Source organism: Podarcis melisellensis, assembly GCF_964234715.1.
Source record: "Podarcis melisellensis genome assembly, chromosome: 11".
NCBI lineage: Eukaryota > Metazoa > Chordata > Lepidosauria > Squamata > Lacertidae > Podarcis > Podarcis melisellensis.
In genome coordinates, this window is record NC_138543.1 from 52397465 (window position 1) to 52413091 (window position 15627).

Sequence of the window (15627 nt, forward strand, 5' to 3'; positions counted from 1 at the left end):
CAGCACGGCCACGCTGGGGATGTGACGGCACACGTTCCTGCTAAAGCAAAATTATTTCTCATGTTCCTACTTGCCTCAACGCCAGTGGGATATGAAAGCAGTTAATGCAGGACAGGCAACAAACAGACTCAGCAAGGTCTTGTCTCATGGCAAGTTCGTATATTCCCTTGTCTCCACACGTGACTGACAGGGACATGGGTGGCGCTGTGGTCTAAACCACTGAGCCTCTTGGGCTTGCCGATCAGAACGCCAGTGGTTCGTATTCCCACGATGGAGTGAGCTCCCATTGCTCTGTCCCAGCTCCTGCCAACCTAGCAGTTCAAAAGCACGCCAGTGCAAGTAGATAAATAGGTACCACTGTGGCGGGAAGGTAAATGGTGTTTCTGTGCACTCTGGCACTTGTCACGCCTCAGATGATGCATGCAGAGTCTGGGATGGTTTATATGGGGAGGGGTGGTCCTTGAGGTATCGAGGTCCTGGGCCACACCTCTGTGGGAAGTTGCACAACTTTAGGGGCTACAACAGAGAATGCCCCCATCCCAGCAAGCTTCTGAGTGGAGGAACTATCAAGAGGGCCCCTTCTTAATATCCAAGAGGGACTATAGGGATAGAAGTGGTCTTTCAGATATTTGTAGCCTACAACTCTTAGGACTTTAAGCACCAACAGGAATTGGGCCCAGAAATATTCAACCAAATGCCTACGGAAAGCCGTTAAGCAAGACATGCCACCTCTGATCCTGGAGGCAGTATCTAGCCACTAGTACTAGCAGCCACTGATAAATTTATGGAGGATAAGGCTCAGTTCTGCTTTATCGGGAATAGCATGGCACAGGATGACCAACACACCCATACTGAGAGTTCAGTTGGGACACGGGTGGCGCTGTGGTCTAAACCACGGAGCCTCTTGGGCTTGCCGATCAGAAGGTTGGCGGTTTGAATCCCCACGATGGGGTGAGCTCCTGTTGTTCTGTCCTAGATCCTGCCAACCTAGTAGTTCGAAAGCACACCAGTGCAAGTAGATAACTAGGTACTGCTCCGGCAGGAAGGTAAATGGTATTTCCGTGTGCTCTGGTTTCCATCACAGTGTCCCGTTGCCCCAGAAGCGGTTTAATCCTGCTGGCAACATGACCCAGAAAGCTGTCTGTGGACAAACGACAATTCCCTTGATCTGAAAGCGAGATGAGTGTCGCAACCCCATAGTCGCCTTTGACTGGACTTAACCGTCCAGGGGTCCTTTACCTTCACACGGGTGTCTATGTCACACTCAGGCCTGTTGACAGTACAAGCACACACAGGCCAGTCACCGTGGAAAATGTAATTTTTGCAGGTCTGGTGCTCAGTAACCACATAGCCTCCTTTGGGAAGGCAGCCCTGTTTAGAGAAGCTTTTAATGTTTGATGCATTACTGTATTCTAATATTTTATTTATTTATTTATTTATTTATTTATTTATTTATTATTATTATTATTATTATTATCCACCTGACATTAAAAGCCCTTCCTGAAAGCATCAGTACTATTATTACTGGGCTGCTAACCCGATATGAGAAGAGTCTGCAACACTCACCAATGATAGCTGAAGGCTGAAGCACATTCACAGCTTCTAAGAAGGTCTTTGGCACCTGCTCTGGGGCTGTGTGAGTAAAGGACTCTTGGTTGGAATCAACTGTTTGTTCCCGACCCTGGACATTTTAAAAATAAAGAATTATTGAGAGTTGGCAGGGCGGGGGAGGGGTGGAAGAGTAGAGCAATAAGATTGTGCCCAACCAAACCCCAAGCCTCACCTGAACCAATAAGCCATATTTGTCGAACATCCATATTTTCTTATAAGCTTCTTCCGGAGAAAGACCGCTTTCCACCATAGCCATGACGATGAGATTTGCAATTCCAAGGGCAGCCTGATAAATAAGAGAAATGCTGGGGAAATACCGTATTTTTCCGTGTATAAGACGCCCCCATGTATAAGACGCCCCCTATTTTTGGGGACTCCGATTTAAGAAAAAGGGGGAGAGATGTATCTGTGTAATAATAATAATAATAATAATAATAATAATAATAATAATAATTTTATTTATATCCCGCCCTCCCCAGCCGAAGCCGGGCTCAGGGCGGCTAACAACAATAAATCAGTACAAAAGTACAACACAAACAACACTCTAAAATCATTCATTATAAAATTAATTCAAATCAAGCCACTGGCAACCATTGGGCGAGAGCTCCGCGAAGATTGCCGAAGATGAGCCCTGATTTTGAACATTATTTTAGAGTAAAAAAAATTAGTCTTATACATGGAAAAGTATGGTATGTCACTCTGTAGAGCTGCTGACCAACTGCCTTTCAATAAATTAGTTACGTAGTCTGGAGCAAGGCAAACCATGAGCCCGGGTGCTGATGATGCGTTTAGCCAAAGAATGGTTTAGCCAAAGAATGGTTTAGGCAACACATCAGAAGAAGGACCAGGAGTGAGACAGCAGTGATCACTTCTCCAGGAATACTTGTGAGTGTGTGCTAAGCCACAGTTTGGCTTGGTGTGTCATGTGAAACAGGCCGATATTATATGTGCAAAGCTTTCTGTAATCCCTTACTGCGTTTGGTCATTGCAACAAAGCTGTAAAAGGTCAGTCGCAGCTTTTCCAGCTGGGAAAGAACTACCGTATTTTTTGCTCTATAAGACTCACTTTTTCCCTCCCAAAAAGTAAGGGGAAATGTGTGTGCGTCTTATGGAGCGAATGCAGGCTGCGCAGCTATCCCAGAAGCCAGAACAGCAAGAGGGATCACTGTGCAGCGATCCCTCTTGCTGTTCTGGTTTCTGAGATTCAGAATATTATTTTTTCTTGTTTTCCTCCTCCAAAAACTAGGTGCGTCTTATGGTCTGGTGCGTCTTATAGCGCGAAAAATATGGTACATGCCTCAATCAGAAGCACAACTCACCTCTCCTGCACCAAGGAACAAGATCTGGTGCTCTGTAATTGGTTTACCAAGAACTTTCTGCGCTGCCAACAACCCAGCTAAGGCCACCGAAGCTGTCCCTGTGAAAGGAACAGACCTTGCTGAAAAGAGCTGGAATAAAAGAGGCGTCAACAAATATAGCCAGCAAAATATCATCAAAACAGATACCCAAGAGGGGCTGATTTACCCTGTATATCATCATTGAAGGTACAATATTTCTCTCTGTATTTCCTCAAAAAGCGGAAAGCGTTGTGGTTTCCGAAGTCTTCAAACTGAATGAGGGTGTTTTGGCCATACCTTGAGGGCAGAGTGAGAAATACGGAGTCAATAGCTGTGCTGCAAAGGGCACAATGTTTTAATACTTCGTGCATGTTCATGCATGACTTGGAAACAGCCATGTAAGAATCTTGCCATGTAAGGAAACCAGGCAAGAAAACCTTTGTAAATCTAAGCTGCTGATTCTCTTCTTAACTCAGTTACTTTATAGTGAGTTGATTGGTCCATCTAGCCATCTATGGCCTTCCTTATTTTTTACTTTTACTTTGCTTCAGGATGAGAACAGAAATCGTTCTCCGGGGGTGTGGCAGCAGCAGGAAGCCCCATTAGCTAAAGTGTTGCTTCAGGTTAAGAACAGTTTCAGGTTAAGAACAGACCTCCGGAACGAATTAAGTACGAAACCAGAGGTACCACTGTTCTTGAAACATGGGTTGATGTCTGTGATTATTGGAACGCATACCTGTCTACAATGGCTTCCATGAACTCGTCGATGAGCTCATCATACAGCTGAGAGCGGTCTCGCTTCTGGTAGAGCCCCATATAAAACGGGTCATGAAGAAGCGTCTGTGGAAAACGAAGAACAAAAGCCATTAAAGGAAGCGCTTAGATCATTCTGCAGTACCCTGCTCTACAGAGGACTTACTTATTTTGTGCCATTCCCAGGAAGTGTGGACTTTAGCAGCAGATATCAAGTAGCCTTTCACATCTAAGTCAAATTTTAAATGCTTCACCATCTCTTTAAAAATAAAATTAAGAATACTATGCTCCCAGACCAGGACCACCGTCCCCACCATGTCCCACTACCCAAGGACCCCAGGCAGAAAAGCATCTGGCTGAGCTGGCTTAATAATGAGCCTTATGGGAGAAATAACAACAAAAGAAGAACTGCAGATGAAACTGATGGAATATGCAGAGATGGCGAAACTGATGGGGAAGATCCGAAACCAGGAAGATCAAGTATTTTCTAAAGACTGGAGTAAATTTGTCATTTATTTAAAAGACTACTGTAAATAGTTAAATTTTTGGCAGGGATGTAATGACACTTGTAATGTGGAATTATTTATGGTAATTATGGTTATATAATAGATGGATAATGGTAAAAGATGCAGCAAATTTAAACTTAAACATGGAACCCATAGAGGGAGGGAAGGAGGTCCAAAAGTTCAAAAAATATTTTAATGTTTGAAATGGTTATGTTTTATATGTATAAAATTATCCAAAAAAAAACCCCTAATAATAATAATAATGAACATTATGTGTATTTCATGTGTATTTTAATGAACTGAATAGTGTTAAAGATTATGAGTCATAGGTTGTGGAGAGTGTGTTATGAATTTAACAGCGCTTAGCTTATTTTCTTATAGTTGTTATTTTGTTAATGCTGTTAATGTTGTTTAATAAATTATAAATGTTGTATTGATTTGTTAATCACATAATACGACATTTCCTGTAATTGTGGCTTTTTAAAGTTGCTGCTTTGTTAATAGTGTTTTATAGATTGTAACTGTTTTATGATTTGCTAACTATTTTATATGATTTATGCTGTATTTGTGATGTCCTATTACGTTTTATTGCATTACCTTATTTATTGTTTGCAAGCCGCTTTGGGATTTGTCCGAATGAAAATTGGCATAGAAATGCAATCAATCAAATCAATGAACCATTCTGCAAGAAAAGTGTCTACCCAGGCAGCAGAATCAGGTGGTGGGATGAATGAATGGCCCGCACCACTTCAGACTATAAAATGGAGAGGACTACATTATTTTCAAAAATGCTACTCTACATGAAACTCCCGCTGCAGAGAGAAAACCAGCCTAGGGAAAAGCTAGAACCAGGCTGTCCTACGTCTAGCTTTCATCTTGCAGAGAAATCAAATCAGATCAATAAATCAAATCAAATCAAAATAAAACCTGCCATGAAATTCTCAAAAGGATCTCTACTCTTCTCTGCCGTTCCACAGTTCTGGGAAAGGCTATAAAGGTAAAAGGTAAAGGACCCCTGGACAGTTAAGTCCAGTCAAAGGCAACTATGGGGTTGGGGCACTCATCTCGCTTTCAGGCCAAGGGAGCTGGCGTTTGTCCACAGACAGTTTTCCAGGTCCTGTGGCCAGCATGATTAAACCGCTACTGGTGCACGGAGGACCGTGACGGAAGCCAGAGTGTGTGGAAACGCCATTTACCTTCCCGCCGCAGGGGTACCTATTTATCTACTTGCACGGGCGTGCTTTCAAACTGCTAGGTTGGCAGGAGCTGGGATAGAATAACGGGAGCTCACTCCATCGCGGGGATTCGAACTGCCGACCTTCCAATCAGCAAGCCCAAGAGGCTCAGTGGTTTAGACCACAGTGCCACCCGTGTCCCTGACTGGAAAAGGCTAGGGCTTTTTGTGTCCACCAAGTGGCAAACCAAAGCGTGGAAGTCTAAATAACCCCATCCCATAAACAAAGGGAAGGCCAAACCTCCCACTAGGCCTGAGCGATGTAGCGATACAAAGCTGGTATCGGGAGAGGGGATGAGGCAGTGTTGTAACTTACCTGATTGTCTGTGCCGACATCAATACACACAGGGAGGCACTTGTCGGGTTGTATTCCAGCACATGCTGTGTATAAGCAGAGCTTGCCAACAGGAATACCCATCCCATACACACCCAGATCACCAAGGCCCAATATCCGTTCTCCATCTGTGACGACCACAGCCTTGAAGGCACAAGGGGGAAATTAACTTCAGGCACATGAGTAAAAAGATGGAAGAGGTACAGTATAAATCTCCACAGTCTTTCTTTTCTGGTAGGTAAGAATGTTTAGGCTGAAGAAGCAATTATTTTCCTAAGTAGGATAGGGCAACTAGGAGTACCCGGCACGCTGCTGAACTATAGACTTAACTATTAAATCAGTTTGTTCTCCTTTCCCAGAGAATCCTGAAACCCTTAGATCAGGGGTGAGGAGGAGCAGCCAAGAAATTTCTCAGCACCCTGACTAAACCACAGGGAAAAGAGGGGACCATGAGATGTCACTTTGAGATTGCAAAGAGGTGGGGGTTGCACAAATAAATAAAAGAATAGGCTTGGATTGGGGAATAGGAGGGATGTGATACATAAGTAGCAGTCAAGTACAACATTCCTGGTTTTCCTAGAGAATACATGTGGGGGAATGTTTGGTCCAGCCAGTCAAAAACTTCCTGTTTCCTCCTGGCATGGAGCATCCTTCCTCTTGCATGTGACTAGAGGTGGGCATGACCTTACCTGTCTAGGTAACAAACGGACAAGGCACGCAACACACCTACTCTTTTTGACTTTTTACATCATTGGAGCAGCTCTTTTTATCCAGAAATGCTCTGCTGGCTTTCAGCCAATAGAGGACACTGGGATTATCCCCATATGGGATAGATCGACAGGTATATACTTTGTAACTAAGTCTGCCTTCAGGAATCCAACTGTGAACTGATGTTGTGAGTAAACTTCTTTTACAGTGGTACCTCGGGTTAAGAACTCAATTCGTTCTAGAGGTCTGTTCTTAACCTGAAACTGTTCTTAACCTGAGGTACCACTTTAGCTAATAGGGCCTCCTGTTGCCGCTGCACCCCATGGCACAATTTCTGTTCTCATCCTGAAGCAAAGTTCTTAACCCGAGGTACTATTTCTGGGTTAGTGGAGTTTGTAACCTGAAGCGTCTGTAACCTGAAGTGTCTGTAACCCAAGGTACCACTGTATATACTTTACACAAGATTGTGGTGTGTTCATTCTTTTAAGAGGGATATAAGGGAACTTACCAGGAACCTAATATTGAGAGGTTTAAACACGCCTGCAACCAGCTATCTGCTGTGCGTTTAAAAGGGGAATGTAAAACTCTGCTGTTATAGAACTTGCTAGCGCAAGTTATGAAGGATATTAATAAACAATATATCCTCTCCTGCCTCCCTGAACATTCCCACAATGCACACACATTGTAGAAAGCTCTGTCAATGGTAGAGAAGCGAGGAGATGCAAACAGCTGCCCAAATCAGTCTTCCCCAACCTGGTGCAGTCTAGTTGTTGTTTGGCTCAAAGTATGAGCACAGTGGGTCTCACAAAAATGGTCCTGTGTTGATGCATTCCTAAGTTTCATACTCAGAAACCCAGAAGCGGAGCACATGTTTGTCGAGACATGGGACAAGGTGACTATACAGTATTCATAGTTCTTGCATGACACAAATCCCTGACTGCAAGACAAATAACCCCCGTATTTATTTATGCAGTTTCCCCATTGCTGAAAAAGCAAAGCTGGAATTAAGAGAAACACACACATATGAGGAATAGGATGCATCATACCTTCACATCGTTTTCTGGCCAGTTATTCACAACTGATCTGATATGGCCCCTATCTGTTATGGCAATGAATAATCCTCTGCAAGAAAATAGAAACATATCACTCACTGATGCCTTCAAATCGTTCCTTTTCTTTGCAGTGTGAGCTTAGCAAAGGGCACCCTCTCAATTAATAAATCAAGCTAAAGATAGTGCTTTTAAAAAAGAAGACGACACAATGAATATTAGATTGGAATTCTGGAATGTATTATTTATAGGTTATGGAGTTTGGAAAATGTGAAATTAATCCACCCCAACTTCAATCTGTCACATGAAATAAAATTAGGCAGAACTTCATAAATCTAAGCTGACAGAAGTACTTAGGGTTTAGTTCAAGTATAGGAATGAACAGGGAGAGAAAGATGGGGGTGGGTGGGAACCAGTCCTAACATTCTCTTCTCCACGCTATTCTCTGTGAACAGAAATTCACAGCTGCACAAAAGGCAAAGCAGATGTTTGTCACCTGTGAGGGAAGGCAAAGTTGTCTGTTTTGATGGGTTGAAAAGCTCACATTAGCCCCAAAGGAACAGGAGGATGAGGATCTTGGTGGGGCAAGTTGAAGACTGGAAATCAAATCAAGTAGCTGAAGGAAGGGTGCAGAGAAGTTAGCTTGCAGAATATTTGCTTGCCCTCCCTGCTCGCAGACTGTCTCACCAGAGTGGTGCATGCTCTGGTTATCTCCCGCTTGGACTACTGCAATGCGCTCTACATGGGGCTACTTTTGAAAGTGACTTGGAAACTACAACTAATCCAGAATGTGGCAGCTAGACTGGTGACTGGAAGTGGCCACCGAGACCATATAACATTGGTCCTGAAAGACCTACATTGGCTCCCGGTATGTTTCTGGGCACAATTCGAAGTGTTGGTGCTGACCTTTAAAACCCTAAATGGCCTCAGCCCAGTATGCCTGAAGGAGTGTCTCCACTCCCATCATTCAGCCCAGACACTGAGGTCCAGCTCCAAGGACCTTCTGGTGGTTCTCTCACTGAGAGAAGTGAGGTTGCAGGGAACCAGGCAGAGGGCCTTCTCAGTAGTGGCACCTGCCCTGTGGAATGCCCGCCCATCAGATATTAAGGAAATAAGTAACTATACAACCTTTACAAGACATCTGAAGGCAACCCTGTATCGAGAAATTTTTAGTGTCTAATGTTTTACAATTTTTTATGTGCTGTAAGCCACGCAGAGTGGCCGGGGAAACACAGCCAGATGGGTGGGGTGTAAATAACAATGTTGTTGTTGTTGTTGTTGTTACTGCCTTTGAATTCAACAACTGCCACTGTGAAACAGATTAGGCAACGGACTAACAAACACAAATCTAAAGGAAAATAGATGAAGGAGAGGAAGGCTTGAGGGAAAGGGTAAACAGATAAAGAATGGAAGCAAGTGATGGTAGATAAATTAAAGATGTCAATTTGGACCAAATTAGTCCATTATTTGGCTGCAGGCTCCTGGTTTATTTTTTTATAGCACATGTACACGGTGCTTTATCAAGTAACATAAACAAGCAAACAGACAGCAGCATATCTGCTCTTGAGTCACCATGGTACAGCAACTGTAAATTCTGAAAACCTTCATTGGTTGAAACATAAAAATCAGAAGATAAAAATGTTCTTACTTTGGCCTCCTAAAGATATGTCCATACTGGGAACACGCTAAGCCCACTGTTGGTGTATAAACAATTGGCATTAATTGCTCAATATCATCTTGCAATACCCTGTAGAATAGCTTCTCGTTTCTTTCCTGCATGCCCATCACATAGATGTATCTGTAAATGAAACAGTGGAGATGCAAGATTAGATTTATTTATATACCTTCCCACTAATAAGGAATACTCTGAAGCTGAAATGAAAGACGGAGAACAATAACAAAATCACCCCCCCCCTTTTTTTGCTTTTTGAATTTGTGGTTCTCCCGTGCTATCCTTCTCAGGGAGAAACTATTCATTTCACTTAGATGAGCATCTCTTCTCTTTAAAAACAATAAAAAAACAAGGAGCACGATTTCTGCTCTCATCCTGAAGCAAAGTTCTTAACCTGAAGCACTATTTCTGGGTTAGCGGAGTCTGTAACCTGAAGCGTATGTAACCTGAAGCGTATGTAACCTGAGGTACCACTGTATTGTTTCCCCCCCATGAACAAAAAGCAGCTTTTAAAGAGGAGTGAATTTTGAGCAAAAATTGCCAGAAGGGGGGGGGGAATTAAGCGGGGTGCTGCAGAAAGAATGCAGTTGGTCGAGGGAGCCATGGACTCAAAAAGGTTGAAAATCTCTGGACACTTTGTTCATGGAGGTTACTTCCAGTTAAGATAATGCAGGATTTTGGACTCCAATTCAAGGTTGTTTTTACAACCGACAGTAAACTTTTTGTTTTTATTTTGCACTCACTGAATGCAAAGTAACCTATGTGAACCAAGTGGTAGTTTCTTCCAAGAAACACAGACTGGATCAGGATTATGGAAAAACCTACTTAAGGGACATTGGAAATGAAGGTGATCCGGTGCAATCATCGTTTGCTCAATGGACATGGCACTCCCTTGATAAGAGAGCTGTTTTATTAGGCAGAGCACTGCTTTATGGGCACGCTATCTATCTTTCAGTTACTGCCCAGATCCTAGAATCATAGAATCATAGAGTTGGAAGAGACCACAAGGGCCATCGAGTCCAACCCCCTGCCTACACATCCTAAGTGCCTACACATTAACACTCAAGTCAGTAATTACTCTTAGATTTATATCAGGGGTGGGGCAAGGGCTCTAGCTCAATGGCACAGCATCTAAATCTTAGGCAGAAGGTCCCAGGTCCAAGTAGGGCTGGGAATCTCAGAAATGGAGAAAAGAAAGCATGTTGCTTTACTAGTAAATATATTTAATAAGAAGCAAAGCAACAAAGGCTTCAAAGGGGTATATTTGGAAAATGGGAACGAGTTGAAGGAAGCATGGCTAATACATGGCCTATACCCGGTCAGAGATGCTTTGATGGAAGCCCTGATGATGTTTCGATGGACGTGTTTATTTATTTATTTTTTAATATTCTTTATTGATTTAAAAAACTGCATGTCTATGCAAACATTATGTACTATCTCTTAACAGGTAGAAAAAAGAAAATTGTATAAAATAGAAAATTTATAAAGAAAGAAAAAAAAGAAGTAACAAAGATAATAAACAAAGAAATTTTTAAAAAAGACAAAGTTATTTACATAGTAAAAGTACTCATCGACGCAATCCTTCCCATCCTTCTCATTATATTGTTTGATATAACATTCTTTTTTACACAGGTTTACATTATATAATATCATTTCTTTCTGCTTTCTATACATTCCTTTGATCCTTCTCTTTACAAAGATCACTCAATTTCTGCCAATATGGAGTTATTTGTACAATAAAGTTTTACATAATTCTTAAATATTATCCATTTTTGTTTTGATATTCCTCTAACTGATCCCGTCAGTTTTGCTCATTGTAGATATTCTAACATGAGTATCTGCTAATCTGTAATCTCTAGGAGAATTCATTTTCCCAATTCCTTGCTACAAGGGTTCTAGCTGCTGTTATACCATACATAAACAATGATCTTATATATTTTTTAATTTCTGATGGTAATATACCAAGTAGGAAAATCTCTGGGGGTTTTTTGAAAGTAATTTTAAATAGTTTCTTAAACTCGTTATAAATATCATTCCAGTATTTGCCAATGGCTACACAGGTCCACCACATATGATAGTATGACCCCTCCTCTTTTTTACATCTCCAACAGGTTGATATTTTCTCTTTATATATTTTAGCAAGCTTTTGGGGGTAAGATGCCATCTATATACCATTTTCATGGCATCCGATATACGATATCTTTATTGTCATTGTCCCATGCAGGACAATGAAATTGAAAAACTACATAAAACTACTACAAAACTACATAAAACTACATAAAAACTACATGAAAGTACATAAAACTACATAAAAACTATATGAAAGTACATAAAACTACATAAAAACTATATGAAAGTACATAAAACTACATAAAAACTACATAAAACATTCAAAACCCCCTAAAAACTCTGAAACCCCATTTTAAAATACACTGAGATTATAGCATGCTGTAAATGTAATGTCTGTTGTTCGATGGACGTGTTTAGGCACTGCTGAGTGTTCTCTTATCAGACATTTTTTAAGGCCTGAGTCAACCGGCTACTTTCAAAAGCTGAGTTTGGGCCAAACTGGCTTTCCCCCTGTGGATATGGGTCCCTGACACATGTCCAAGCTACAACAGCAATAGCAATAAAAACTTGAGAATGAATGATACAAGACTAAGTGCCTGCCCACACACACTTACTTTTCCAAAGGGTCGGTCATTTTTGCCACGTTCCTGTGAAACCGTAAGGCTTGGATGTCTTGCGTCTCAAACTTTGGAGGTAGAAGTCCCTGGAGGCCAAGCATTTGACGTTCTTTTAACGTGAAAGCCATGCCCTGGAGACAGAGAGGAACAAGCGAAGTCAGACGCTGTTCAGCCTGGGGAAGAGAAGACTGAGAGGAGATATGATAGATATCTTCAAATATCTCAAGGGCTGTCACATGGAGGAGGGAAAAAGCTTGTTTTCTCCTGCCCTGGAGGGCAGGATTCGAACCAATGGATTCAAGTTACAAGAAAGGACATTCCGACTCAACATCAGGAAGAGATGTTCTGCAATGGAACGGACTCCCTTGAAAGGTGTGGTGGACTCTCCTTCCTTGGAGATTTTTAAGCAGATGTTCAATGGCCATCTGCCAGCGATGGAGCCAATGCAACTTGTTTCTCATTTGGCGTGCTAGCAGTAGAGGAACTCTCTTCGCCACCAGCACATAGCTGTCAACTTACAGATTTGAAAATAAGGGACCAGCAGCCTCGAAAATAAGGGATCAGCAGCCAAAATAAGGGATTTTTCAGAGCACAGGTATGTTCAACTTCTGAGCCCCTCCGAGCCAAAGGCAGAAAGCCCAGCCAGCAGCCAAACAAAGCCTCAAGCAGTGGTTCCCACAGCACAGCAACTCGGCAAAGGGGATGCAACAAGGGAAACCACTGTCACCTCTCCGCTGGGAAGCGCTGAGCAAAGGTGAGTCCCCAAGCAACACAGCCGATTTGATCGGCACAAGGCATGCAAGCTCCACCCCCCAGTCGTTCTTAGACTCCTTATTGGGTGAGCAACGTAGCCAAGCAACACAGTTGGAGCCTCCCTCCTCCCTGGCCGGCAGGGAGGGAGGGAGAGGAGCTGCTTCCTTTGAAACCCGGGAAATTTAAGGGACACCATCAATGAGGGACAGCAGCGGGACACCGCGCTGGGATAAGGAACTTTCCCACCAAAGAAGGGATGGTTGACAGTTAGGCACCAGCACCCGCCAAGGGACCTGAGGTGGTTTCACCCTGTACCTTGCAGGGCCAGGGCTGATGCAGCTCATTCCTCCCTCTGCTTTTCAACACTGCAATGTGTTGGCTGGGGATACATCGTGATGTTGAAAGGCTGATCTTGCCTAGCGCTAGTCCAGGATTCTATTTAGTCCAGGAGACCACAAGCAGGACATGAGCAAAACAGGCCCCTCTCACTCTTGTTTCCTAGCAACCAGTATCCCCGGCCCTACTCTTAAGATTTGCTTCATCAAAAGAATACTAAGGAAAATAAAAACAAGCACCCCGTTCTAGTTTAGGGAAGCTTTTAATGTTTGATGCATTACTGTATTTTAGTGTTTTGTTGGAAGCCGCCCAGAGTGGCTGGGGAAGCCCAGCCAGATATGTGGAGTATAAAAAATAAATAATAGATTATTATTACTATTATTATTATTATTATTATTATTATTATTATTATTATTATTATACCAACACTAATCTAATTCAACAAGCCAAAACAATTCCTGGCAATTCTCAGTACCATCTAGTTGGGTTTTATTTTTTTTAGCAAAGCTAAATCTCAGTGAGCCTGACATTTTATTGAGCTAACAGGGCCCATAGTTTCCTCAATTTTAATCTGCCAAGGATGAAGAGGCTTGGAGAGTAATGAAGGATATTGTTTTTTGAAGGAAAGTCGGGGTCACTAATCTCATATGACATCTTGTTCAGTCTCTTTAGAGATTTGAACAGTGTTCAGAGGCCCTCCTTTTTCAGAAGATTGAGCTTCAATATGGCCTACTTAGGGCTTATCCAGATGCTCAACAAACATCTGTTTAAGAAATAATAAATATTAAAAATATTATTGTTGAAATGGGCAAGGGTCCTTTTTGGGGGGGAGGGGGCAGAAGAGAACCAGGCAGCCATTATTTAGCACTTTTATTTTTCAGAGCCCATTCCCTCTCAGCAACCACAGCTACGCCTTTTGACAGCTATCTGTCTCGACTTCATTCTTAATCCTCTTATGACTCAGCCTCAATAAAAACTGCCGGATTGAACAGTAAACCCAGCAGTGACCTCGGGGTTCATCACTCCTATCGTCTTGTCACACGGAATTGCTTCTTATTTTTCCTGTCAACAGAATCGTAACTCATTTTTTGGCGTGGGGGGAAGAGATCAGTCTGTCAGAGCTCCGTACTGCCCTACCTCCCCTGTGACCCTGTGGTCAAGGATGTTGGGAGCTGCAGTCCCAACGACATCTCGAGAAACCTTTTCAGAAGCGAGAGCCACCTTTGGGTCAAACATGCCTTTGGGGATCCACTTTTAAACAAACACCATATACTTGTACCATTGTAGTGTTGTGGCTGTGACCCATTGTAGGGCAGGCTATAGGTTGGAGGCCAGCTAACTAGAGGGCCACAAGTTTTGTGGTAAGAGACTTTGGTCAGTTGGGGCAGCCAAAACCCAAACCTCTTGCTGTACCCATTGCTCCTCTCTTGGCTCTGGGCATCCCATCAGATGTCAAAGAGATAAAGAATTACCTGACATTCAGAAGACATCTTAAGGCAGCCCTGTTCAGGGAAGTTTTTAATATGTAATGCTGTACTGTTTTTAACACTGATTGGGAGCCGCCCAGTGTGGCTGGGGAAACTCAGCCAGATGGGTGGGGTATAAATAATAAATTATTATTATTATTATTATTATTATTATTATTATTAGGCAGCCAGGTGACATTCTTCTGAAGGTCAGATTTAGCCAAGAACCACTCAAGATAATCCTGAGAGTTTTCAAGGAAATGAGCCCCGTATTTAGCAGGCAGACAGCACCCGCCCCACTTCTTGTTACTTTCCATTCACTAGTTAGGAACTAAAAAGTATGTGGAGAGTGTTGTTGAGAAAAGGCCTGCTTTAAAAGTTACTTACCTTAAATAACCCAATTCCCTCCCTCTTGGTAAGTGCTAATCTTAAACCATATGCGATGAACCTCTTCTCTGATGCAAACTTTTCCTCTTCTCTACCCTTTCCCTCAAGATTCATTCTCCCACAGCTTCTTCTTCTCATCTCAATTCTCCCTGTACCATTCCTTGTCACTAGATTCCTTTATCCTCTGGCTGACCAAATCCCTGTGCTTTCCCTACCAGCCCTGCACCTGCCACCTGAAAAGTTTTGATCCCAGCCACACTGACAATGTCTCCTTCCCTTATGGAAGAAGGACTGCAAACTGCTGTGTTTCCCGATCAGCTAAGTATTCCATGACACTGCACCAACACAAGCACAATGCACTACCACCACCAGTATTATACAGTGGTACCTCGGGTAAAGTACTTAATTTGTTCCGGAGGTCCGTACTTAACCTGAAACTGTTCTTAACCTGAAGCACCACTTTAGCTAATGGGGCCTCCTGCTGCTGCCACACCGCCAGAGCACAATTTCTGTTCTCATCCTGAAGCAAAGTTCTTAACCTGAAGCACTATTTCTGGGTTAGCTGAGTCTGTAACCTGAAGCGTATGTAACCTGAAGCGTATGTAACCTGAGGTACTACTGTACTGGTATACAGATGTACCTAGGAAGTCAAATGGAATCCGTTCCGGAAGTCCGTTCGACTTCTGAAAAGTTTGAAAACCAAGGTGCAGCTTACAATTGGTTCCCAATTGCGCAGGCGCACCAGAAACAATAGCGGAAGCCATGGCAGACATTCGGCTTCCAAAAAAAAGGTC

General features: G+C 42.7%; 1 protein-coding gene across 1 annotated transcript in view; it reads right to left on the reverse strand.

Annotated features, from left to right (window-relative positions):
- Nucleotides 1-15627, reverse strand: part of ME2 (malic enzyme 2) — a 39216-nt gene that overhangs the window by 9201 nt on the left and 14388 nt on the right. The window contains exons 3-11 of the mRNA XM_081929786.1: nt 11889-12022; nt 9181-9330; nt 7530-7605; nt 5758-5919; nt 3685-3788; nt 3136-3245; nt 2931-3028; nt 1784-1897; nt 1567-1681 (exon numbers count right to left, since the gene is read on the reverse strand). Of these exons, the coding sequence (XP_081785912.1) occupies nt 1567-1681; nt 1784-1897; nt 2931-3028; nt 3136-3245; nt 3685-3788; nt 5758-5919; nt 7530-7605; nt 9181-9330; nt 11889-12022 (1063 nt within the window). The remainder of the gene's footprint in view (nt 1-1566; nt 1682-1783; nt 1898-2930; nt 3029-3135; nt 3246-3684; nt 3789-5757; nt 5920-7529; nt 7606-9180; nt 9331-11888; nt 12023-15627) is intronic.